Consider the following 27,320-nt stretch of genomic DNA (forward strand, 5'->3'; position numbering starts at 1 on the left):
TGAGCAGGAGGAAATAAGAGTAAAAGTGTAAACCCTTTGAATCCTATTTGTCTTTGTGTAATCCCACCACAGACCTATGTTCGGGACATTTATCCTTTCCGGAGGTCAGTGTCTCCACAGCTCAACCTGGTACACATGCATCCTGAGAAAGGACAGGAGCTCATTCAGAAACAGGTGCCTGACCACCTCAGTTTTGTGCTATGGTTTTGTCATGTCCTTGGGATAGATGATCCGTAAGTGTATCTGTCGCCAACCTTGAGATTCTGTAATTCTGTTATGATCTTCTCTAGAGAGAGTGGATGGATGGGCCCTGGGTCGACAGATAGCTCCCCCAAATAGTGTGTTAATTAAGTTTCATAAGTTGGATCATAATGTAAAGGTATTAATGAACACTCACTTGGAGTAATGCTATTATGAATCATTGGATTTAAACAATAGAAATCTTCTAATTTATTTACCTACTAGTTTCTAAGGATGGATTTTCATTTCCCATTTTTGTAAAACATGATTGGAAGTACACATTATGTAGCTATTAGAACATCGACACAGAGATTTACACTGGCTGGAAAAAATAAATAAAGGGATCAAGGTGGTACACCTGACAAAAGCATTGAACTAAGGAGGTCAGTTCCAGCTCTGCCACTGACCCGTGGTCTGACCTTGGGCATGTTATGAACTTCTCTCAAAACAGGAGGAGAGAGGCTGGCCCTGTGGCCAAGTGGTTAAGTTCGTGCTCTCTGCTTCGGAGGCCCAGGGTTTCATCGGTTCAGATCCTGGCTGCAGACATGGCACTGCTCATCAAGCCATGCTGTGGCGGCATCCCACATAGCACAACCAGAAGGACCTACAACTAGAAGATACAACTATGTATTGGGGGGCTTTGGGGAAGAAGAAGAAAAAGGAAAAAGAAAAGAAGATTGGCATCAGATGTTAGCTCTGGTGCCAATCTTTAAAAACTAAATAAATAACAGGAGGAGACAATCATGCAGTTATACTTAGATTTAAGACTGAAGAGCAGAATAATGTTCACATGCCCGATTGCAAATCAGACTTTGAGCTTTAGGAAATTCACATTTTACATGCAAAATGTAGCTATAATACATAATTCTAATAATGATACAACTTTAATATGGTCTATGTGTTACATTCATTAATTTTTTTTAAAATGTCTAAACAAGAATTTCAGGCTACTTTATCATTTCAATTCTTCTGCAGACATCAAGGATGCTAGTTTGATGTCAAATTATTCAAAAATACGTTCATGAGATGAATGAGAATGGCATATGATTAGACCACTAGGTAATTGAAAATATAGTTAGCATATAGTTAACTACCTCAATTGCAGTTAAAAGAAAGAAAATAGTGAATGTGTCATGAAGTGTGAGGTTGGGGGCAAAACTGTAAGATCTTAAATATAAATCGTTTCTAAAAAGATTCCTCCCAAATGATCCCAGCCCCTTATTTTGGCAGCAAAATAATTAAAACCATACTTAATAATAGCACTTCCTTAGTATGTTTTTTCAATTGTGTTTAAGAACATGTTTTTTAAAAATAGCATAAAATGGGACTCTTGCTCTATGTACACTCCAAGTTGCAATCTTAAGACTTCCTTCTGAGTTCCTCAAGGAGGAACATATGCAGGCTTGTGGTTCTAGCTCCGAAGCTTCCTCGAGAGCTGCTCACTGCTTTTGAACTTCCTAATCACATCCCCTCCCACTGACCGTCAACAGAAAAGGAACTGAGAGAAGGGACCAAGAGCCTCATGTCCAGGCCACTGAAACTCCAGGTTAAAGGGGCACTGACCTAGGTCCCATCAGCTTTTGTCCCAAGACAGGCTTCTCCTGGATCACACTGCAGTCTATTTTTAAGAGGCAAGCCCAGAACTGACAGGAAACAGCTTAAGGCGTCGGTGGAGATGGTAAGAGTCATTGGAACAGACTGACTGGCTCCTGTTGGAGAAGGTCTTCCATATTATGACATCCACACAAATGGGCTCTATTTGATATTGAACTGCTCTTGACAATGCTTGCCTTGTGCTCGTCCAGCCTGCACACTCCATGAGAAACACTTCCTTCTGCCGAGCTACAGATGCAAAAGGAAGTGAGAGTCAATCAAGTATTGTTAGCTCTCTCTATGTGGTAAAGAAAAAACCTTCTCCCTCATTTTGCTTCCCTCCCAATTCTTTATCAGCCAAGTTTTCCATTAAAGATACTACTTCCATTTCTTCCCTCTTGGTGATTTCGGAGTTGCTAATTTGACTTTTCCTCTCTCCTGCTTTGTTTGCTGCTAGGTGTTCACTCGGAAACTGGAGGAAGTAGGGCGGGTTTTGTTTCTCATCTCCCTTACCCAGAAGATCCCCACAGCCCACAAACAGTCCCACGTCTCCATGCTGCAGGAGGACCTCCTCCGACTGCCCTCGTTCCCCCGGAGTGCTATTGATGCTGAGTTTTCGCTCTTCAGTGATCCTCAAGGTATCAAGAAAGAAGCATTTCCTCTCCCTCGGCTTCTTCTCACGCCTTGTTCTGTCCTCAACTGGAGAGCATCTTCATTAGCGGACAGCTCTCTAAGCCAGTGGTTCTCAGCCCTGAGTGTGCATCAGAATCACCTGGAGGCCTTGGTAAACCACAGACTGCTGGTCCCACCCCTGCCCCAAGTTTCTGGTTCAGCAGCTCTGGAGCGGGGCCCAGGAGCCTGCATTCCTAACAAGTTCCCAGGTGATGTTGATGCTGCTCTTCCAGGGACCAAACTCTGAGACCACTGCTCTAAGCTAATCATAAGCAGTTGAAGGCAGTAGTATGGTGTGGTTAGGGGAGTTCTTGTCTAAGTGAGGGACAGGTGTTTATATGAAGTTCAAGAGGAGGCAAAACTAATCTACAGTGACAGAAATCAGAGCAGTGGCTGCCTCTGGGCTGGGGGAATGGATTTCCCAGAAAGGGGCTTGAGGGACCTCTCTGAGGTGATGAACATGGTTTATATACTGATTGGAGTGTTGCTTGCACGAGTGTGTATTTTTATCGAAACTCATTGAACTCTGTATTTAAGATCTGTGCATTGTACTCTCTCTAAATTATACCTGAATTGAGAGAGAAATAGACACAAAGAGCAACAGGAAGAGACCCACTCTGAGACCTCGCTCTGTGACTCAGTATTAATTTGGGACAGTTTACTTAAATTCGCATCCCCATGCCTGAACATCCTCATCCAGAAGCTCAGAGCAATAGTAGAAAGAGCTCTAGTCTGATCAGGAGTTCAACGACCAAGAACTTGTCCCAGCCCTGCCATTTTCTTTCTGAAATAACTTATTTTTTCTCAAAGTCACAGCTTATCCAGCAGCAACATGCTGCAAATTCCTGCCCTGTCTTGCCCACAGAGTTGACTCAAAGAGGTGATGACGAAAGTCCTTTGAGAACTAGGAAGTGCTATACCAAGCCAGAAAAATTGCGCTGGGAAGCATTTCAGCAGTAGCTCTTCCCATCCTGGAGCTGGAACAAATGGAAAACAGCACTGCCTTGGGTTTGATCGCGCTCCCACGTGGGGCTAATTCTGTCTCTGCTGTTTCATGTTCTCACAGCTGGGAAGGAGCTGTTTGGCCTCGACACTCTCCAGAAAAGCTTGTGGATCCAGCTGCTGGAGGAGATGTTCCTGGGCATGCCGAGCGAGTTTCCCTGGGGAGATGAAATCATGCTCTTCCTCAATGTTTTTAACGGGGCTCTGATCCTCCACCCAGAAGACAGTGCCCTGCTCAGGCAATACGCGGCCACTGTCATCAACAGCGCTGTGCACTTCAACCACCTCTTCTCTCTCAGCGGCTACCAGTGGATTCTGCCCACCATGCTGCAGGTGCTGGGACCTCTCCTAACCGGAAAACTAACCTGAGTCCTGCTCGTCTAGTCGGTCAAAAAGACCTATACTGAAACTTTTTCCTGATGGAGTTCACTTCTTTTGTAACAGCAGAAAGCACCAAATGAAATCCTCCTAGAAATTTCCAAGAGGCCACAATATTCCATTCTATCCTGAATCTCCCAAACTTAGGATATTGATTTCCATTGATTGTAGGGCAGTGGTTCTCAAAGTGTGGTCTCTGGATCAGCAGCATCAGCATCACCTGGGAGTTTGTTGGAAATTCTCATTCTTAAGCCCTATCCCAGATCTACTGAATCAGAAGCTCTGTGGTCAGTAACCTGTTTCAACAAGACCTCCAGGTGGTTCTGATGCCCTGAGAAGTTTGAGGACCATTGCTCTTTTTATTCAGATGTATGGCAAGCGTTCAGCTGATGTTTCTCCCGAGGGATTCTCTGACCCCTCTCTGAATTGAGATTTGTGGTGCTGTGACATTTAATATGATGGGAATGGAGGAGATGAATACAGCAGGAACAGTTTCTACCTACTTACATCTAGCATGCATGTATCTAACTATGTTTAGGGGTCCTGAATAAAGTTCAAACAGGGCCTGGGGGCTTATCTTGGTTCTTTGCTTTGAAGGAAGTTTTAATAAAAATTATGAAAGCAATACATTTTTGTACAAAATGGAGTTGGTTTGACCTACCCGGGGCAAGAAATTTACTTTTAATAGCACCAGGGCTTTCTGCTCTATTTTGAAATAGTTGGAATGTTTTCTACTTTTCATAACCTTTTAAATGATTACCAAAAACAGTAAATGCTCAGTATAAAATTCAGAAGATAAAAAAAGCAGTTGAAAGAAAATAAAGACGACCTACAGTCAGCCCTCCTGGATAACCATTGTTTGCACTTGACAATCCCAGCGCTCTATCCTACACACACCCCTTATTTTTTCTTAACAAAAATTGGATTATATCATATATTCAAGTTTGTAACCTGCTCTTTTCATGCAACACTAAGAATGTCATGGGCAGTTTTTCACGTAGCTACATTTTGCTCTAAAGCAGCTTTTTAAATACCTGCACAGTATTGCATTGTATTCATGTACCATAATTCACTTAACCAACCACAACTTATGAATAATTTAAGTTGTTTCCAATTTTCCACCATTATAAGAAGCCTTACAGCAGGTAGTCTTATATATACATCTTTGTATGCTTGCCCAATTCTTTCCTTGAGATAAATTCCTAGTCACAAATTCCCTGGGAAAAAGTATATACAGATTTTCAGGTTTTTTATGTATATTACCAAATTTTCCCAAGAAAACTTATACCATTTTACACTCCTCCCTCTCCATTTATGAAATGAGCCATTCCTCTCCATGTTTTCCATGGCAATGAATTTTAAAAGCAAACACAACTTTGATGTGCTGTCAAGGCATTTTCTGAACGTGCGGCATTTTCCCACAGGTGTACTCTGACTATGAAAGCAATCCCCAGTTGCGTCAAGCCATCGAATTTGCCTGTCACCAGTTCTATATTCTCCACCGGAAGCCTTTTGTGCTCCAGCTTTTTGCTAGTGTGGCCCCTCTCCTGGAGTTTCCCGTGAGTAAACTCTGTAGAAATAGATGAAGATCAACCGAATGAGAAACGCAAAGCCTATTTATACAGAGCTTGCTATAGCAAGGGAGTCAGCCCCCGTCACTTGTGCTTTGGCAAAGACTCAAAGGCAGACAGAGGAGTGAGGAAACTTTACAGTGGAGAAAAAGGAAGTCTTCAGGTGTGCCGAGACTGGAGGCTGTGCTGTGACTGGAGGCTGCTGGTATGGGGAGCTATGAGCCAGCCAGCTAGAAGCAGGGCATCCTATGCAAACTGGTTGAGAGTGCATGGTTGAGAGTGCATAGTTGGCTTTCTCTACTTGCTGCTAAACTGACAATAGGGACAAAGATTAGGGAAGCTGTCAATTATTAATCAAGTCCTGGCCATTTGGGGGCCAATTATTACAGAAACTATTTGGTTTCCACTGGCACTGGTCTGACTTCCCCCAAGCCTGACTTAGAGCAGGCCAGCTTCCTGGGCTCATTGCCGTAGACAATCGGCTGGTTTCCTGGCAAGTGACCATGGCCTGTGAATCTGAGTTCTGTTTTTACATATGGTCTGGCCATTGTCCGTTGTATAATCAGTCTCTCTGCTCTCTTTCCACAACCAATGGGAAATGGATACCATAAATCATTTCTCCTTCAACAAGAAAATCATTTCTCTTCAATGTTTCCCTTAAACTCTCATCTCAGCCCCTCAGATGTAAATAGCCAAATTCTCCAATTTTGTATACCTAATTAATCAGTAATGGAAAATAGGAAATGATAAAAGGCAAAGTTCCTAATTCTCATTCCTTTCTGTTGCTCTCTACCACTTGGCCTGCTTTGTGATTTTTTTTCAGAGCTTTCACTACCATATCACACATCATACATGTGTTTGTTTCACTGATATGTATCTACCACACCCTGCAATAGAATTTAAGCTCTGTGAAAGCAAGACCTTGGATTTGTTTTTTGTTTGATTGTTTGTTTTTAGTTGTTTTTGTTTTGTTTGTGTGTTTTTTGTTTATTCTTTGTTTTTTCTAGAACCTCAGTGCACAGAACAGTGGCTGGCACATAGTAGGAATTTAATAAGGATTTGTTGTTTTAATAAATGAACCAAAGGCATTTTAAATAGATTTGAGATGGCAAGTATCTCCATTATTGAAGATACATTAGCAAATAGGACCTGTAAAATTCCCAGAGTTGTGAAAATAAGCATCTGTTCCCCCAAACGTATTTCAAGTATTTGACTAATTCATTGTGGAAATTTCTTTGAGGAATGTTGAGTCCTATCATCACGGACTGGAGGAGCTATTGGCATGAACTTTTCTGGCAGTTCACGCGTTGCTGTATTTTTATAAGTTTCCACAAATTTCTCTTTTGTACCAGATTAGCATTTAATAGACACCGTAAAAGTCAGGTGTATTGGATGCAAAATTATGTAAGCTGAATATTGGATAGATACTGTAATTGTTATTGGTGGTAGTCTCTATGAAACTTGAATTCCTGATCAAACAATATTAGTACTGAGGTGGGAATCAATAAATTAAAATTGCCTTTCTTTATGCAGGACGCTGCCTACAATGGCCCCAGCAAAGGCGTGTCAGCTCAGTGCCTGTTTGACTTACTGCAGTCCCTGGAGGGAGAGACCGCTGACATATTAGACATCTTAGAGCTGGTCAAAGCCGAGAAGCCTCTTAAGTCCTTAGGTAAAAGCAGATTTTGCCTTGACATTCTTTTTCTCTGTGTAATCATTTAAAAAAATAACTATATGGGATATTTTTACTAAATCAAAAGAGCAAAAATAAATGAAACAGTGGTGTAAATTGGCTGACCACATTTTCCTATCTCCTCTTTTTCTTAAATTTCTTGTAAATCCTAGAGTAAGGGATTCTCTGCCCTGAAAATTGTATTAAAATGATGTCTGGTAGACCACTGCTCTAGCATTGCAGTTTTCAGAAAATTGCATTATCCTCGGTAATTCTAAGTGGATAACCCTCCCAAATGGTCTTTTATTATCATGGGATGTGTGGAACTAGTGGTAATTCAAAGATAAAGTCTCACGTCTTACTTTAGACATCCAAATGCCTTTCATTGTCTTCTAGTAGGTGAGATTTTTAAAAACCACCAAAAAAAGTGCTTTTATTTTTCATCTGATTATTCACAACAGAATTATCAGTCCCCGTGGATGAGGAAATTAATAGTGTTTACAGTTTAGGAATAAAGTCTAACAGAAAAATGGCTATAAAATATAAGTGGAAAGAGAAGTTAGGAGTGATAAGTTCTCCTTTACTCCTGGCAGAATCCACTCTGTTTATGTGCTCTAACCTTCTGTCTCTTTAGATTTCTGCTATGGAAATGAAGACCTGACGTTCTCTATAAGTGAGGCCATTAAGCTTTGTGTTACTGTGGTGGCATACGCTCCTGAATCATTCAGAAGGTAACTGCAGCCCTTTTTCTGTGCCTTGTGATAAGTAAATATAGCAAAGGAAAAAAACCTGAATGAGTACAAAGGTTGTGTTTGCTAATATCAGCCTGTAACATTCTGGCAAGTAAGTTTTCAAAAACTAAATTTAGGAAACGTCGTAGCAGAGGTTCCGGAAAATAGAGTAAATCTTTGCTCATTGGAAATCTCCTAATTTGGAATTTGTACAGCAGCTAAGATGGTTAGTCTTATTTAGAAAATATTGTCCTCACATGTAATACAAATTAATAGCAAATACAATTTCAGAACAGACTTTCAAGACGGTTTAAGAAAACTCCTTTCAAGGAGCACTAAGAACTCCCGTCACACAAAGAACAAGAGCATAACTCTCGTCTGAGTCTTGTCCCAATTCCAAGATGCCGGCTCTGGCCTGAACCAGAGTCACCTCCACTGCTCCTGCCTCCTCAGAGCAGCTGATGATCTCATGTCCTTGGGTGAGCTGTGGCTCTGACTCAGGTTTGAAGTGGAAGGGAGGATGGCCAGTGACCTCCTGGTAAAGGGGGCTGGAGAACCAGCACCTGTCCATTCATACCAGTCTAGTTCCAACCTAATAATCTTGTTATCTTTCTTGTAACGTCTATCGATCAGGTGACTTATGGAACACTGGGTAGAAAAATAAAACAGATCTGAAAGGAAAATACAGTAACCTATTTGGGACATAAAGATTGCTTGGGGGGGCCGGCCCCATGGCTGAGTGGTTAAGTCCACGTGCTCTGCTTTGGTGGCCCAGGGTTTCGCCACTTCGGATCCTGGGCGCGGACATGGCACCGCTCGTCAGGCCATGCTGAGGTGGCGTCCCACATGGCACAGCCAGAGGCACTCACAACTGAAATATACAACTATGTACTGGGGGGCTTTGGGGAGAAGAAGAAGAAGAAAAAAAACCCATTGGCAACAGTTTTTAGCTCAGGTGCCAATCTTTAAAAAAAAAACAAAAGAGGGGCTGGCCCCGTGGCCGAGTGGTTAAGTTCGCGCGCTCCGCTGCAGGCAGCCCAGTGATTCGTTGGTTTGAATCCTGGGCGCGGACATGGCACTGCTCATCAAACCACACTGAGGCAGCGTCCCACATGCCACAACTAGAAGGACCCACAACGAAGAATATATAACTATGTACTGGGGGGGCTTTGGGGAGAAAAAGGAAAAAATAAAATCTTTAAAAAAATTTTTAAAAAAAACAAAAGAAAGAAAAGAAACAGGAATCTGCTAAAAAAAAAAAAAAAAAAAAGATTTCTTGGGGCTTACAGATTCACACCTTACTTCAGATTCTTAATTCTCACTGCCTGAACCCAGTCTCCTTATCATCAATTTCTTATACTCTCATATTCTTCCTTAAATCTACTTTTGGTTTTCAACTAGTGTATAAGAATGTTGACTCGACTGTTGCAGCCATAGTATTTTAACCCAGTGGATATTTTGACTCCAAAGATATTTTGACTCTGACTTTATAAATACAAACATCTTAATCCTAATCATGCCTATAGTGATAAATTTTCATTAAGGGATTCTTTTCTAAAAGTAATTTCCTTATGCCAGTTTAATTCCTTGATTGGTCATTTTATATAGCAAATAAGCCACTTTCGACTTTTCCCTTTTCATTTTGTCAAAGTTATTTTCACTGAGCTTCTCTTTCCAACTACAATTTATAATAAAGATTTTAATTCATTGATTAGGTTTATGGAGATGACTTATTTTATTTTGATTTATGTCAGTTTGCCAGTTAGAGCTTCTGTCATTTGAGCTTTTGTGTTTCAGGCACTGATCACTATCCCTGCGGGTTTCCCCAAGTCAAATTTCAACACTGCCCTTAAGAGGCAGTTCCCTGTCATCTCCATTTATTCATCAGTAACAAATTTTACTGAGCGGTGTTTTAACCATTGTCAGTTTTATTTTATGCTGGAAATTCTTTCATATTAGTGATTATAAATTGGATAAAATACTGGGAATTTGTATTTTTTTAAGTAATCTTTGAAACAATTATAAGCAACTGACCTGTCAGATAGTCCCAGACTGCTTTATTATTCAGGATTAATCTTATATCGTAATACTGTTATTTAATAGTCTTCTATCAGTTTGCATGTTATATACAGTCCTGCACTGCATAACAACACTTTGGTCAACAACATTGCATATACGCAAGTGGTCTCATAAGATTAATATAAAGTAGGTGTGTAGGCTATACCATCTAGGTTTGTGTAAGTACACTCTATCATGTTCGCACAACAACAAAATCACCTAACAACGCATCTCTCAGAATGTGTCCCCGTCCTTAAGCGATGTGTGACTGTGCTATCTCCCCACACCACTGGGAAATAGAGAGCAAATGGTAGGGTCAGAACATCCCGCTCACATGCGGGGTGACCTCTCCCCCGTCTCCACCTTACATTTCCCAATCCTCCACCACCAATCATCTCTACTGCCTCTGGTCCCAGAGCAATTTATTTCTGTAGTTGTTTCTTGTGAAACATTGCTCAATTGTCTTGAGGTGCTGAGCGTCAAGTCGCCTCACCCCATCGTGCCTTCTACCACCATGTTTCTACCACCGCACAAGGAACCACCGGAAGAAAATGCACATGGTTTATTCTTGCCACAACCTCTGGTGTCAATCGCTGCTCTCCTTCCCTGGGCTGAATGTTACAATTATCTTGAGGACCACATTGATTCTTTCTCAGAAACTCCTGAAATAGCATCAGTCTTAAGAGTTGAAGTCTCTGAGAGGACCCAGTGAAGAATCCCCTCTTTCTTGCCCATGTTCTAAACAAAAGAAGGAAGACAAAGAGAAGGCAAAAGGGAGATTGAAATATCACCTTTATACTGACAAAGACTAAGTAAGACGATCAAGCTTGAAACAGGACTGCCCTGAAAACTCACAATTTGGAAGAGAGAAGTCCTACTCTGTTGGCAAGCTCTTCCAGGAAGAAGGGAAAGAGCTGAGCCAATTTTTCCCAGTATATCTTTATCAGTTTGTCCCTCAGGGAAGTCTTTCCCTCTCCCCCAGAGCAAAATGAGTAAAAGGGCAAAGTGGGACCAGGATTCATATTAATTGAACTCTTTCTATCGGAAGGAAACCTGAGGATTGAGTAAGAAATGTTCTCCCCTGACATTCCCAGCTTTTATTGTCTTAAACAAGAGGGATTAAACATCATGCCTGTGGTCAACCAGGAGCGTGGCTGTGCCCTCAGGAGGGCAAATCTGCAGCCTATCATTATGGGCTCCTCCTACGATATCACAGCTCCAAAAAAGGCTTGCGCGTGGATCAAAACCATGCATTAGGTTAACTCCAAATCTGCTCTGTTCCCAAGTGTGAAAATACTCGTTATTCTATTTTCCATTCCAGTGTGTCCAGCTACGTTGTTAATAGGGCGTATCAGAGACTCTGCGGTGATATTAACTGATAACAGTAAAACAGTGCATAAAGATTCTCTAATATTAAAACGCCAATGACTTAGAAAACTCCGAAATTTGGCTAAAAAATCCTCTCATTATCAAATTCCTTGTGAGATGCGAAATCTTCCAAGTTAAAGTCCAAACACGTTGAAATCAAGAGAAATTAGAGTTCACAGTCAAATTGTCTTGTCATTGTAAGTGAAAGGCCAGTATTATTAAGATAAATTAAAATTGTAAAAAACTATCCTTCTTAATACTCTATTCTGCCCTGTTTAAGCCAGAGGTGTTCTTAATTCCTGGGTGGAGTCAGGATCTCTTAAGCAGCTGTTCCCTGGGATATTTCTCAAGGGAATAAGTTCAGTTCTTACATGACTTCAACATTTGTAACACCAAGTTTCTGTTGTGTTCAAATTCTTTTTTTATTTTAAGATTTTATTTTTCCTCCCAAAGCCCCCTGGTACATAGTTGTGTATTTTCAGTTGTGGGTCCCTCTAGTTGTGGCATGTGGGATGCCGCCTCAGCGTGGCCTGATGAGCAGTGCCGTGTCCTCGCCCAGGATCCGAACCAGTGAAACCCTGGGCTGCGAAAGCTGAGTGCATGAACCTAATGACTCAGCCACAGGGCCGGTCACCAAATTCTTTTTAAATAATGTATTTTATTGAAGCATAACATTCATACAAAAAGAGTTTTTTAAATCATGACTTTATAGTTTCATGAATGTTCATAAAGTAAACACATCTATGTAACTACCACTCAAATAGAAAAATTACGTAGAGGAATTACTATACTGATTTGCAACATCACAACTCAGCTTTCCGAACTCTATTTATAAATGAAATAATGTAGTTGTTACTTTTTAATGTCTGACTTGTTATTCAATATTATTTCACAAGATTCACCATATAATTGTGCGTAACAGTAGTTTTTTCTTCTTCATTCATCCATAATATTCCATTGCAGACTATGCCCCAATTTTTGTATTTCTTCTCTTGTTGACCGACATTTGTGTAGTGTCCAGTTTGAAGCTATTACAAATAATGCTGCAGTGAACATTTTTGTGTCCGTCTTTGTGTGCACAAGTGTTTGCGTCTCAGTAGGGGGAAATGCTATGCCAGGTCAGGAAGTGTGCGCATGTTTTGCTTTAGTAGATACTACCAAAAAGTTTTCCAAAGCCATTGCATCCATTTTCACTCCCGCCAGCCGTGTATAAGTGTTCCAGTACTCCATGGCCTCATCAGCACTTTGTATTGTCAGTCTTTTTAATTCTAACTATTTTGTTTGTTTATGGTGATGTCTTATTGTGGTTTTAATTTTTATTTCCCTCTTGCTAACTAAAAGGTTTGGAAGCCTTTCAAATGTTTATTGGAATTTGGATATCTACTTTTGCAAAGTGTCTATTGAAGTATTCTACCCATTTTTAAATGAGATTATCAGTATTTTTTTATTTGATGTGTAGAATTTGTTTAAAGAGTCTGATATAAGTACTTTTTAGCTTATATGGAAGTGTGTATTGGTAAACATTTAACAACCAGCTCTCTGGGGGGAGTCTCTGATACATAGCATTGCCAATTTGCCAATATGTAGCAATTACTGAATACAAGATGACAGAAGGACATCACTGAACACCAAGCTGGAAAGAGATGCATATAGTAGGCTTTCTTGACCTGTTAGGTACCCACTTCAGCATGCCCCTGGTTATATATATTTCAAATAACATCTCTTATTCTGTGACATTATTTTATTCACCTAAGGTTGTCTTCATTTTAATGTAGCCCAATGTGTCACTCTTTTCTTTACTGTTTAGTGCTCTCTATGTCCTCTTAAGAAATCTTAGCTAACACAAGGTTATGAATATATCCCCTTAAATTATCTGTTAGGTGCCTGATTGTTTTTACCTTCATGTTTAGATTAACATTCCATCTGGAATTCATTTTTGGTATGGTGTAAAGTAAGGGTCCAGGTGTGTTTTTCCCATACAGATATCTAATAGACAATAGACCCAGCACCATTTATGGAACAGACTAGCCTTTCCCCATTGCATTGCAGTGTTGTCTTTGTTATAAATCAAGTGTCTGTGGATTTCTTTCAGACTCATTATTCTGTTCCACATGTCTATTTGTCTATCCTTGCACCAATATTATACTACCTAATTATTATAGCTTTATAATAAGTCTGATAGCTGGTAGTACAAGTACACCAACTGTCTTTTATAATCATGAAATTTCCATCTTTTATCTATAGAAATGCTTTTTCCCTTGAAGTTTATCTGTCTGACGTCAGGAGAGTTACACCAGCATTCTTTTGGTATTTGCTCACTCTTTGACTTCAACATTTCCATATGCTTATATTTAACATGTGTCTCTTATTAGCAAAATACGGTTGAGATTTTTTATTATTCACTCCAGTAAGCAGGCATTTTCAGGCCTGCATCACAATGGCTGTTACCGCAGACTCTTGCTGTAAAATTGTTTAAGCTTTAAGAAGCCAGTTTTCTGGGGAAGGGTTTTAGCTTGTCTCAAATTTGTTTCATCTGGAGAATCACTCCCAGCAAATTCCTGAATGGAAGCTTTGTTGTAACTGTGAGGCTTGTTTCTCTAGATAGAACACATAGTTCCACCTATTATCATTCTATTATTCCTTCAACCAACTGGACATATGCTAATTCCCCTGACAGATCAGATGCTTCCTAGAGGCATCACCTTTTACTGAGTGCTCAATTAATTAATTAGTTAATGTTGGTCAATATTTCCAACAGATTTAATTACTCTTGACTTGGGTGAGGTGGGAAGTGGGCTCAGAATTCCTCATCTCTCTAGAGGCTTTTCATTTCTCCAGGCTCCTAAATATGACAAAACTAGCAAAAGCAGAATGTAGAACGTGACTTGATTTTCCTTCTGTTGGTTAAAGTCTTCAGATGCTGATGGTTTTGGAAGCTTTAGTGCCATGTTACCTACAAAAGCTAAAGAGGCAGACGTCACAAGTGGAGACAGTGCCGGCTGCCCGAGAGGAGATCGCGGCCACCGCTGCTCTCGCGACATCCCTGCAGGCCCTGCTGTATAGTGTCGAGGTCCTCACCAGGTAATCCCACCGGCAGAAACACCCGCAGCCTTAAACTGTGTGTATCCACCAAAAAGATGAAGGAAAAATGTGGTGGCTAAAGATCTCCAAAACTCAGTCTTTATTTACAGATACCCGCCCTAACTCAGCCCTTTTTGTTGTTGTTGCTTTTTTTTATTTGAGGAAGATTTGCCCTGAGCTAACTGCTGCCAATCCTCCTCTTTTTGCTGAGGAAGACTGGCCCTGAGATCACATCTGCGCCCACCTTCCTCTACTTTATACGTGGGACGCCTACCACAGCATGGCTTGCCAAGTGGTGCCATGTGCACACCCGGGATCCGAACCAGTGAACCCCGGGCCTCCAAAGCAGAACGTGTGCACTTAAGCGCTGCACCACCGGGCCGGCCCCTAACTCAGCCCTTTATGTCTTAAAACTGCAAACCTTACCAAGTTTGGATAAATAGTGCTAAGTACTCGGAATAATAATAATAATTGCTAAACACACATTTGCGTGTAGCTTGCTGAACTTCTGTGGCAGTTTTAACCCAGTGGGTAAACACATCTTACGGAAAAGGGTTAATTTAGTGAAATGAAAATGTGACCCTCATTTTTATTAGCTCATATTATTTTATGAAACATGAAATGTCTGCAATTCCAAGTAAACATTCTTTTATCATTTTACTGTTTGTAAAGAGTTCTCTTTTTACTGTAATGTCAGAAACTACGTAACAGACATAAACCACAGAATGTTAGTCTAATGCTAGAATTGACAGATTTCCTGTGGGACAGGACTCAGTAGTGCTGAGAGAGGGCTGAGAAGTTTGAGAATGGAAAGGTGAATTGACACCAGAGCTCAGGCCTAAACAAAGTTCCAAGAAGGTAGTCTTATCGAAAGATTCTCGGGTGCAGAATCAGGAGGAACTGAGCTGCCGCATGCCAGAGAAGGATGGGGGCTGGGGAGTTGGAGGCGAGGGGAAGGCGGATGCAGGAAACTATGCACATGACTGGCTTGCTTTCTGCATTCTCACCTAAAATTAGCTGGAAGGAGATATTCTTCCCCAGGGCGGAGGCGAGGAAGCCTTCTTCCTGGGTTGGTGTCTTTGTTCCTCCATCCCATTTGGCTACATCCTTAGCTTAAACTTTTGTCTATGATTTACCCCACCAAAAGGCCCCAGCGTCCCCAGCCTCTGCTTGCTCTGTTGATGAGGGGGCTAGCTGAAATCCCTCAGTCCAGGAGGGCTTTTTCAGCATGCAACAGCAAGTGAGAGAGGGAGTGAGATTTTCACTCATTAAGTCAATATGTGCTTAGTTTCTAATCATGGGCTACAAGCGTAATGTAGCTCAAAAGCCTTAGATAGACCGTCACTGCTGAGAGGCTGCAATGCACCTCAACTGAGGAAATGGGAAGCAGTGGGACGGGGAGCCTGACAAATTGCCTCTTGTAGTGGGATATAGTCCCACTGCTTTGCTGATGGTTTCATGCCCGTTGGAGGAGAAAGAACATCCTCAGCGAAATATCAGACAGACCCTCTTCCTTCTGCAGCCATCTAGTCACATCACCAGCCCCTTCCTGCTACTAGAGAGAAGGGCAGCCAATTTTCCCCAAGTGTGACTTGAGTTATTCCTCCTCATATTACACAATATTAGTGCCTTCCTCCTTTCTATTCTCTTTTATATGGATGAGTCAACGAACTCATCCAAAATTGACTTACCCAAATTTCACAAAGAGTTATGGACGGAGCTCTGTCGTTTAAAATTCTGTGGCTTTAAATATTCCGGTGGCTTTAATATTCTTTGGGTGGAGTGGAAAACTAGCCTCACTGGTAGGTTGTAATTATTCACAATAAAATTGGCTTTACTGTTTTTACAAAGGTAAGAAGAATTCCATTGCACTTCCATGCACCTAATTTCTTTACTCATGAAAAAAATTTCACCGTTTCATAGCTAGTGACACATAAATAAGTCCATTACAAGTGTATCAGTATTAGTTTTCTATTGTGTAATACAGTACCACAAATTTAGAGGCTTAAAACAAAACACATTTATTATCTCCTATTTCTGTGGGCCAGAAGTCTGGGCAGGCTCAGCTGATGTCTCTGCCCAGGGTCTCACAAGGCCAAAATCAAGATGTTAGTCAGTCTGGGCTCTTCTCTAAAGGTTCTGGGGGAAAATCCACATCCAAGCTCCTTCAGGTTTTTGGCAGAATCCAGCACCATGCAGCTTGTCAGCCAGGGGCCACTCTCCGCTTTCAGAAGTCACCTGTATTCCTTGCCACATGGCCCCTCTCTCTTTCCAGCCAGCAACGGCACCTTGAGGCCTCATGGTTCCAATCTCTCTGTCCTTAGAGAGAGAAAACTCTGCCTTTTATGGGCTGGTGTGATGAAGTTAGGCCTACCCAGATAATCTCCCTTTTGCCGTATGATGTCACATAATCACTAGAGTGGCCCCAGGTGGTGGAGGTCTCACAGCCTTCTCTAAATTCCGCCACCACAACAGGAGCACAGGAAGAGAAGGTCTGGTGTGGTTGTTAGAAGCTTACTCACTTTCCAGCCACACCCGGCGTACAGAAAATGCACACCGCAAAAGCAAGCCTTCTGGAGTTCGCACAAGCAACTGCTTTGAAAGGTTATATCCGCCCTTCCCTGTCCCAGATGCTGCTACACAGGCAAAGTCAACATCATATCTCGAGGGAACCCTGCAGCTATGAAACGAGATGATTTGAATCTACTCTTAAGCATCCAAATTACTGCCATAATAGACACTACTTTTCTCCCTTTCCTGGGTAGTCTTAGGCCTAATTTTGACTACAAAGATTCTTTCATTCTTTGATAGTTTCTCAGAAAAATAGGGTGGTTGATGATGGTGTATGTGCCAAAATAGTATGTACACCCTTATCTTTTACTTACTGTCTAGAATGGTTGAATTCCTGGTACCTGTAGAATTGAAAAAAGAGCTCTTAATTCTCACTTAATCAGTATAGACTTAGAAGTGTAATTTCATTAATGTCTGGTTTGAGGAGTCATAGTTTATTACTCAGAACCAAGAAGTGGAAGAATTTAAATCATGGTTAGTTTCTAGACCCTTGGAATCAAAGTTCCCTTTAAAGTACCTCTTGGGACAGAAACAGCAAAAGAGTGTGACAGAAAAGACCAAAGCTAGACAGTCTGTCTTTTTAAGACTCTAAAACTAATTTAAAATTTACGTAAGCTTCAGTATCTTGAGGATTTCTTAAATGTTTCCACTTCTGCTGTTGTTTTGTTGTGATGGTTACTGTCCTTGTTGCAGGCCCATGACAGCCCCACAGATGAGCAGGTGTGACCAGGGTCATAAAGGGACCACCGCCGCCAATCACACCGTGTCGTCTGGGGTGAACACCAGGTAATTCACTGGTGTCTTCTGTGGCCTCTCAGTTTCATGCGACGTGAATCTCAGCTGTTGGGAATGACAGGAATCCTGAAAATAGTCAATATTGAGTGTGGAAATCTCCAAGGAAAAGAAAAGAAGGGGTGAGAGTTTAGAGTTACAAGAAAATACCAAGGCTTCTTTGGAAATTGTCAAAGAGAAATCCTCGCCACTGTCATAAATTGGCATCTGTGTCAGTTTGTTTGCATGAATGTACAAGATGTTCTCTGCCTCCTGGGTGGTCTTTGAACTATTCCAGTGTTGTTTCATTTGCCTCCAAGAAAAAGGCAAAGGAAACAACAGTTAATCAGGAGGTGGTTTCTCATTCCCAGGGCAGTTATGCAGCGTCAGCACTCTCATCTGGACAGATTTTCCCCAGACATTTCATCCAGACTTTGACTTAGGTCCTTAAATGATGCTTTCACGGTCATTAACTTAATCTCCTTCTCCACTTTGGTGTAACTCAGACGATGGCTATCCCAGTTAATCCTTTACCTGCTTCCTTCTGTCTGTGTTAACCTCGAAATATCCAACACACACACACCAGTGGAATCAGCTCCTTCTTCTAAGGAGGATTTAAGATAGGGCAAACCCCAAATCTGTTTGAGAGAAAGTTCTCTTTCCATAGTATGGAGTAATTACAGGGAGATCTTAAGGAGAAGCTAAATAACGTTCTTCTCTCTCTCTGAAGCACATTTTTAAGTGTGTATCACTATTTATGTAAAGTTAATTCCCTGCTTATGATATATATTTATATTTAAAAAAAAAAAACAAATTCCAAACCCAACGATAAATTACCTGATGTGATGGTTAACTTAGGCCACAATTTCTTATATTAAGGAAAAATGATTAAAGTTGAAGTGATATTAGGGGGTAGATTCAAGAACTAGTGGAAATCAGTCCATCAGAAAGCAGTAAGTCTGCAGAACTGAAAGGGAGCCCGCCACATTTCTGCCTCGGAGCCTCTAAAACAGAGCAGGTGGTGTTCAAAGTATAACTTAGATTCACTTCACTTTTAAAGTTCTCAAAGCTTCCCCTCATTTGGCTGCGTTTCATATGTTGGTGTGTGTTTTTATACTGTCTGTCTTTCTACTAATTATATGGCAATGGAACAGCTTTCATAGCAGCCATAATTGCAGCGTATGTGGTAGTGAAATGTAAGATAAAGATTGTATATTTTAGGGTTAGTATTGTGTATTTGTGAGCATTTCAAAATGTGTAGCTTCAGGAGCTTTTCGTAAGAAACAGTCCTTCAGAAGCCCCAGCACAGGGCCCTGCTTGGCTCTGATAGTTACGCACTGTTTTTCTGACTCACAGGTACCAGGAGCAAGGCGCCAAACTGCACTTTATCAGGTACAGGAAGACATCCCTAATTTCATACTAATTCTGACATCTTGTGAAGATTGCCTTTTGAGCTGGGTTATGGTTCCTTTAGATTTCATTTCATAACACCTGGCATACTATTTCTGGGTGGACCCTGAGGAAGTGACTAATGTAAAGCCTCTACAATTTGAGGTGACCGTCTCTCCTAGAATGATAAACTTTCTTTATTCTTCAGATGAGGTTCTTCTAGGCCCCACCTTACTGAGTCATTAGCTTATAGATAATATAAAGAATCATTTTTTTCAGTGTGCTACCCTCCTCTCACAGTTTCCACACACACACCTTTCCAGACCCCCAGTGAACCTGTATAATTCCCCAGGGAAAACCTTCACTTACTGGAGGAAGGGCAAGGCCTTCCCAGAGAGGAGCTGGATGAACGAATTGCCCGGGAGGAGTTCAGGAGACCACGGGAGTCCCTGCTGAATATTTGCACCGAATTCTACAAGCACTGCGGGCCGAGGCTGAAGATCTTGCAGAACCTGGCGGGGGAGCCCCGGGTCACTGCCCTGGAGCTGCTGGACGTGAAGTCCCACATGAGGTACTGTCCTCGCTTCTCTGCCCACGTGTGGACGCAGCTCAGGCGGTGTGTCCGGGTTTTGGGCGGGGCGTGGTGCCCAGGATAAAATCTTGGGATATCCAGAGTGATTTGTTTCCTATGACTTGGATGCATATCAGACAGGGCCTTCTGGGAAAATGTATGTTAAATCCATCAAAAAGGATCTCAGGGTGGACGGGAAAATGTTCTCAAAGACAGAAAAGTACAGTCCTTGTATTTGCTGCTCAATAATGAGGGGGAAAGGGAAGCTTCATCACCTGAATTCTTAGAAAAGCAGCCATTCTTCCGCGCGCTATTTACTGGCCCAATTCTAATTTTTCACAAGAGCCCGATGTTTCCTCTCTGTTATTTTACATGAAAATGCACGACTGCTCTCGGGTCCGGCGCTGAGCCACACTTTGCTTGGATCCGAGACCCCTTTACACCAACTGTGCACGATCACCTTCCAGCGTTTCAGAAAAGCGTCGTGGTAAAAATTCTAAGCTCGACGAGGCCAGTCATCGCTGTAAATTTTTTGCTCCTGGTTTGCCCGGGAGGGCCCAGAGCTGCGTCCCTGTGCGCTCGTAGTTCCTTCTTCCTATGGAGATGCAGTCTCACTTTTACTCAGATCCTAAAGGCCGGGTCTGTATTTTCAGATTCTTAAAAGGAACGTGATTCCAGAGGACCTTCCAGCCAGATTTGTAACAGTTTGTAAAGGGTCATAAAAATTCCTTGAAAGGAAGATTCCATGGGTGGCAAAACATTCACTTGGGAAGTTTAGTGTATCTAGAAAGCCGACAGTAGACTGAGGTTCCAGTCACTCAGAAATAACATTTCAATTTGGCAAAATGCCAATTTCCTGATTATTGATTTCTTTTTTCCCTTAAAATGAGCCTTTGAAAAATTTAGAAAGCGCTCAGTGAGGGAAAATGCAAGGCCAGAGATGTACGGCGAACACAGGCTCCTTCCCCTGCAGCCTGACTTCGCATTCTCTGAGCCCCGGGCGCATACCCAGGACTCCAGCGCCGCCCTGTTCACGCACCCCACTGTGCGTGATGGGAGGGGTTTATTTCACACTCAGAATTCCAGCTCCTGCACTGGGGAGGGGAGGAAAGTCTGGAGTGTTAAGATCCTCGTGCAACAGCAGCCCAGAACTCCATTCAGTCCCTCTCCCCGCTCTTCCCATGATCATGTCTAGCCTACCTAAGTAACTGAGTGGAGAGAGCAGCATCGCATTCCCCAGAATCAGAGAATCACTACTACTGACAGCCATTTTGTGGGAGAAAGGGGAAGAGATTCCTCCAAGATGGATGAGAGAGGCGAGATCGTGATCCTGGATTAGTAACTGTCCTATTCCCCGACCATCTATATCTGCAGACCCTAGGCTTTGGAGGGAGGGGAGAGCAGGAGGCAGAGAGGCCAGGAGCTCCCTCTAGAGGCCGAACCCTGTTAAAGGTTAAATGAGCTCTAGCTCAATGACTTAGCTCAGCCGGTGGCACTGATCCAGAGTTCAACAGATAATAGTGCTAATGAGAGTGATGCAAATTCTATGCTAGACCCTGGGGATGTAAAATCAAGTCCTAGTTTCCACATGGTCACAGTCCCCACACAAGAGGCACACCTAAGAAGATAACTATAATGAGGGCTGCTGGTGCTACGTCACGCATGTCTATATATTTATCATTTTACAGAGCGCTTGGGGCAACGTAGAAAACTGTATGATACAAAGAGATAGAATATACAAATTAGAAAGTCTGGACAATATGAAAAATTATCAGGGAAATAATTATGTTTATGATATCATTAGCTCAGGAAATCTATATGATTTGGTCATATTCGGTGCTGTTCAGGAAACATGAATTTGACCTTGAACCTCTGAGTTATCAAAGCAATGAGGGAGGAGTGATCAGTCATAAAAATCATGGTGTCAACAAGATAAAAAAATAACCAGTTGTTTGGTAAAACATTACTTTTTTAAAATACAAAGAACAAGAAATGTCTCCTGGTTGGTGCTTGTTAAAAGGAAAGAGTGATTTGATGAACACCGTCCTCAGCAACCTCCCCATGGTAAATAAAGTGGGTGCCTGTCAGTACTAAAGTTGGCATAACGTCATAATGCAGTTCAGCAAAAGCAACCTATCTGGAGCCAGGAGAATGTCATTCAAGAGCACAGTTATTTCATGGCCTGGATTTATACAGGAGGGTAGGCAAAATTTTTACCGCCAGACTAAATACCCTCAATTCATGCAATTTTTCACAACAAGCTTTTAATAAAATGGACCTGCCGTGTTCTCTAGCCAAACAGAGATATTCTGTGCTGCTGAGTAGGGGTAGATCCATATGTGTTGAGCCTACACCAATCAAAGGGTATAATTAATGTTTCTCTTATAAATTAAGTACATATTTGGATATATGTGGAGGTCAGAGCTAAGTATATAAATTTTGAAATTGTGGGCATATAGGTGGTATTTAAAGACATAAGAATGAATAGTATCACTCAAGGAGAGAGGGTTGATAAAAAAAAAAGAGAAAGGGATGATATGAAAGACAGAAGATAGACTTGTAAGAAGTGTTTGATCTGAGCCAAAGAGCCAAGAAGCAGTGTTGAGGCGATCTGTACTCCAGCATTTGCAGAATATGTGGTTGACTGCAAGGCTCTCAGGGAAACTGTTCCTGATTAGATCGAGTCTCTGCCCTGAGGGAATTTAGTCCCTCATTTGCTGAAGCCACAGACTAGCAGGATAGTAAGATCTGCCAATTCTCTTTCCCTCTCTCTCCTCCCCTCCCTACCTCTCTCCAACTCTCCCTCTCTCTCCTTCCTTCTCTCTCTCTCCTCTTCTCTCTCTCTCTCTCTCTCTCTCTCTCTCTCTCGCTCTCGCTCTCAAAGGGAAAATCTTTTGTGTTCTCATCAGGAAAGGACCACAGGAATGTTTTTTACCCAGAGATCATTCATGTGACTGTATAGCAAAGACTGTATTAAAGGAAATTTTTGTTTTATCTTCAAAGCAAATTTATTTTGTGACATGACCAAGGATTAGAGCAATTCAGGTAGCAATTCATAAAATGACTCAAATTCAGCTCTAAATATTATCTTCAAGCTTAAAATAGATTGATCATTTCTCAAGCATTTCTCAATGTTATCTATAAAATAATAAGGGGCGAGAAATATATGCATCTAGATATACTCATGTGTCACACCAATAACCTGAAAAGTAAAGAGTTATTTTCTGCATGGCACAGTTGTGAGAAAGAGACAAACAAAAGAAATGTACAGGCTGTTTAAAATGATTTCTTCAAAACACACACATCTTACACACAATTTCCAGAAGGACAGTGTGAAGACAAGAAGGGATGAAGAGACAATAACTATTTCTTGATAACGGAGGGTGGCTATGGATGGATTGAATTCATGCCTCCAGATTAAGCCTAGTAGAAGAAACTGAGGGAACTGGGGGACCTCACATGAGGAGAGTGTCTCACAGTGTGGACCTCCAAAGAGGGAGTGAGCTGCCTCGTGCGGGAGTGAGTTCTCCATCCACAGTGCTAGTAGGATGGGGCGATTGTAGAGCAGTCCAGGTGTTAGAGAGGCAATGGCTTGTCTGTGATTCCTAAACCAGAGTGCCTGTAGAACCCCCCGGGGAGCTCTTAAGCTGCCCATCCTTTCAAGCACTCATCTTCTCTCTCTTGGAGTAATCAAGAGGAAATTTCTTCTGATTAAAATGCTCTAGTTAATACCTGGGAAAAGGAATGGTGCAATGTTACCATTGTACTACTTCTAATGAATTAATGGATTTGTGCAATGATCTCTGGCAGCAGCTGACATCGTACAGAGTGACAACTAAGAGTCATGTGCCTCCTGATGAAAGTGCACATCAACCGTGACGTACACTTGCAGGAGATCAAAACCTCACCTGAGCTAGCCCCTAGATCTAACTACTGATTGAATTAAATATGGGAGCAGTGGGCTTGATTAAGTGGCGCCATGGAGATTCAATCAGCAAAATCCAGAGTGTGAGAAATAATAAGGACAAACAGCTAATTTCCTCAACAAATGAGTTGCAAAAAAAAAAAAAAGGAGAAAAGAGGAGAAGAGGAGGCATGTGCAAATTAAAAAGAGTTATGAGATATGAGCCAATTGAAATTTATGGGCCTTATTCTGATTTGTCTGTGAAAAAGTTTATTTAAAAATTAGAGATAATGTGCCAGAATGTTCTTAGTTCGGCGAGTTGGAGTGTTGGAAGGAGGCTTATTAGCAAGAGGCTGTGTAGGAACGTTCTCATTGTGGCATTGTAAGCTTATTCTTAAAACAAAAAATTCCAGGTTGGCAGAAATTGCACACTCCCTTCTGAAGCTGGCCCCATACGACACCCAGACAATGGAGAGCCGTGGGCTTCGACGCTACATCATGGAGATGCTCCCCATCACCGACTGGACAGCCGAGGCAGTGAGGCCAGCCCTTATCCTCATTTTAAAGAGATTGGATAGAATGTTCAACAAAATTCATAAGATGCCTACTTTGAGGTGAGGGGCCTCCTAGTCAGTAGTTCGTATTGTGAGCCTCAAAGTTAGGGTTTGTCATTTTTTAATAGTGGGTCAATCTGGAGTTGAATGAATGGCTTGATAGTTTTCTTTGGTGTATATGCATAGCTACTCAGGTATATGAGTGCATAAGTAGCAGGGTCTACATTTTGAGGAAATAACATATTCTTTTAAAACTATATTTATCTTGAAAAATCTACTCATTTCTTAGCTATCATGTTCCTTATCTGACACACACACAGAAAGTTCAATGTGTATGCTTCCATTCCTTTTGAAATAAGGGAGGATATGCCTTATAAATAAACCCACCAAGAAGAGAAGGAAAATTAATTTGATGTTCAAAAAATACCATATTAGCCACAACTAGAAGGACCCACAACTAAAAATACGCAACTATGTACTGGGGGGCTTTAGGGAGAAAAAAGAAAAAATTTTTAAAAAATACCGTATTTAACATAGTATTTTAGGTCTCAGTTTAGAGAAACACCAAGCTTTACAATAATCAGCCGAGCAGCAGCTTAAAAAGATCCCAGGATTGATAACAAATACCTAATTTTCACCTTTTCGCCTAATTCAGGTGGTACTAAATGAACATTATTACCACTTGATCTCCGTTCAGGGGCCTGAAATAGCCATGGGCAGCCTTTCTAGGATGGATGCCTCTGAACCAGTCTCCCTGGAGATCTGAGCCCAGTTCAGAAAACTAGAGCCACAGTGAACAGATGGTTCAATTGACAAATGCCAATAAACCCACTAATTTGGAAATTTCAAGTTTGAATTAGTGAGAGCATTTTCTCTCCTTTTAAACTAAATCCAAAATTAGTGCAACTCTTCTGCAAGAATTTGTAGTACTTAGTGTTCAATTTGTCAGAACTTTTCCAGGTTTTCTTCTTCATTTATGAAGCCATCAGGAGTTGTTGGATTTATAAAAAAAGAAATTGAAAGATTTGCATTCTAATAATTGACAGTTTATTCCTATATTGTTTTATACCATGATGATGAACGCTTATACGTTATTTCAAGGTTCTTTTTTTCAGTGGCATGGAAGTGCTTGTCTGTAAAGCACTCCTGTTGTCTTTAGTGGTCCCAATGGAGTGTTTGTGCCTAGCAGCAAATGACCAAAGTCTTCGAAGTCTTACAAGGGTGTATCAAACTAAATTCTTTTTCTTAAATAACTTTGTGTCTAAAGATGTCAAACATCTCCATAGGCTGATTCATTTGTTGTATAACTGAGCCCATTATAAAGAATATCATGCTTCTTAAAAGTAGATTTCTGGATCTATACATAGACTGGTCAATTGTAGGCAATTTTCTTGGGATGCATACTGTGAATTTGGGGTTACCTTGGATTTAATTTCTTCAGGTGATCTCAATTCAACAAGAGAAATATTTACTGAAACTGTGTGTTCCTTGGGCATCAGAGATGTTAATATATCCTCATTTAGGAATGTTTCCATTTTGTCATTGCAGATGTTTCATTTTGGTAGGAAGTATAAGCTTAGAAATTGTTTCCCGGATAATATTTGGAGATAGTGTTGACATCAGTAAAGCCCAACCTGTTTATGTGGAGGGCACAGGAATGCCTCTTTTGGTACTGAGACAATTACAGATTGGATGGACTTTCATTACAGAAAACCCCGTGATCATCTAATTGGGTTATGTATACCCCATTTATACTACCATAGAAAGTAGCCAAAAAATATAATTTCTTAGGAGGCCAAGAAAGAACACTTTTTAAGCAGGCTAGTTTCCTATAGTGTGATCTTTTTGGCAGGAGTTAAGCCATATAAATCCAATTAGTTGTAGTCTGGTATAAAAGCTGATGAGATCAACTTTAGTCTGATAGATTTGAGAAAGGCAGCCTGGGGTCAGAGAAGTTTTATTGGGAGTAATGACCCCTGTGTTGGGTTTCCTAAAACGGTAGTCTTACACCCTCTCTCAAAGTTAAAACCAGGGAACTTAAAATGCCACCCATTCATCATCTCTGTTTTTTCTTCAATAGATGTTGTCTCATTATAGAGTGGGGCAGGACTGCCTTGCTACGTTTTCAGTATCTTCCTTCCTTCCCAGTGCGCTCTGTACTTTTGGAACAAAATGGGTAAACTGGATCCCATGTGAAGCACTCAGTTGTCCAAGACACCCCTCCTGTCTTAGATGGCATCAGAATCACTGTCTCATTCACTTGTTTCAGACTGTCTCCAGAAGGGAGCCAAGTGGCTAATGGCTCCTATATTGTATTCCAGGCGACAGGTTGAGTGGGAGCCTGCCAGCAATTTGATTGAAGGGGTTTGTTTGACACTTCAGAGGCAGCCAATCATATCCTTCCTGCCTCACCTTAGGTCACTGATCAATGTCTGTGTCAATCTGGTGAGTAGCCAAGTGGCAATCTTATGAAACTTTGCAAAATTTAGCTCTGCTATTGACTTCTCTGAATTGAAGATTTACAGGTCAACCACTTTGTGCCCCCATCTACCATGAAAACAGATGGCTCAGGTGACACTGAAAATAGTGAGGTACATTTCAAGGTGGTGCGTGGGGAGATACAAGGGCCCATCCCCACACCAATGGGATTTTCGTGTGCTGCTTCCCACGCGCTACTTTGACAAGTCACCTCTTCAAGTTGCGCTGAGAGTTGAGGGCTGCCAGTTGGAGAGTGGGGTGGTGGAGACTGCACAATTGGCTAGAAGTTGAGTAGTCTGGGGTGGAGGAGTTTAAAATGCAAAGAGGATTTGTTTCTTTCTTAGTGCAAAATGACATTATGAGTTGGCCAGTCTAGGATTTATGTAAGGAAAAAAAATTTTTATCTTTTATGTAATATCTAGAGTCTGGTCCTGACAAGGTTTTGTACAATGTGGAAACCATGTTAGAGCATCTCATTGAATAGGTTCTGCTGCTTAACTAGTCGAGCAATAAATCTGTAGCTGGAATGCCTAGTGCAAATAGAGCTGTTGCCATCATCATCGTCGTCAGTATTTGCTCCATTAAAGAATGTTGACTGCATTCCTTTGAATCCGCAAGTAAGTATGTCCAATCTCCTGATTAGAATAGTTTTTAGTTCATCTCTCATGTTTTCATACTGCGCTGTAAACAACATTCTACAAAACCTTGGCTGAATT

At 41.4% G+C, this 27,320-nt stretch overlaps 1 protein-coding gene across 36 annotated transcripts in view; it reads left to right on the plus strand.

Moving 5' to 3' along the window:
* UNC80 (unc-80 homolog, NALCN channel complex subunit) overlaps positions 1 to 27,320 on the plus strand; it is a 218,466-nt gene that overhangs the window by 164,692 nt on the left and 26,454 nt on the right. For all 36 annotated transcript variants that reach the window (XR_011540150.1, XR_011540151.1, XM_070619770.1 and 33 more), the window contains 12 exons: positions 73 to 174; positions 2,291 to 2,471; positions 3,572 to 3,840; positions 5,310 to 5,444; positions 6,990 to 7,128; positions 7,763 to 7,859; positions 14,196 to 14,366; positions 17,631 to 17,723; positions 19,065 to 19,100; positions 19,450 to 19,668; positions 23,986 to 24,186; positions 26,448 to 26,571. Coding sequence is in view for 34 of the 36 variants with exons in the window: in XM_070619770.1 (XP_070475871.1) it covers positions 73 to 174; positions 2,291 to 2,471; positions 3,572 to 3,840; positions 5,310 to 5,444; positions 6,990 to 7,128; positions 7,763 to 7,859; positions 14,196 to 14,366; positions 17,631 to 17,723; positions 19,065 to 19,100; positions 19,450 to 19,668; positions 23,986 to 24,186; positions 26,448 to 26,571 (1,767 nt within the window). In the remaining 2 variants the exon portion in view is untranslated. The remainder of the gene's footprint in view (positions 1 to 72; positions 175 to 2,290; positions 2,472 to 3,571; positions 3,841 to 5,309; positions 5,445 to 6,989; positions 7,129 to 7,762; positions 7,860 to 14,195; positions 14,367 to 17,630; positions 17,724 to 19,064; positions 19,101 to 19,449; positions 19,669 to 23,985; positions 24,187 to 26,447; positions 26,572 to 27,320) is intronic.

The sequence above is a fragment of the Equus przewalskii genome, chromosome 5 (assembly GCF_037783145.1).
Source record: "Equus przewalskii isolate Varuska chromosome 5, EquPr2, whole genome shotgun sequence".
Classification (NCBI taxonomy): domain Eukaryota; kingdom Metazoa; phylum Chordata; class Mammalia; order Perissodactyla; family Equidae; genus Equus; species Equus przewalskii.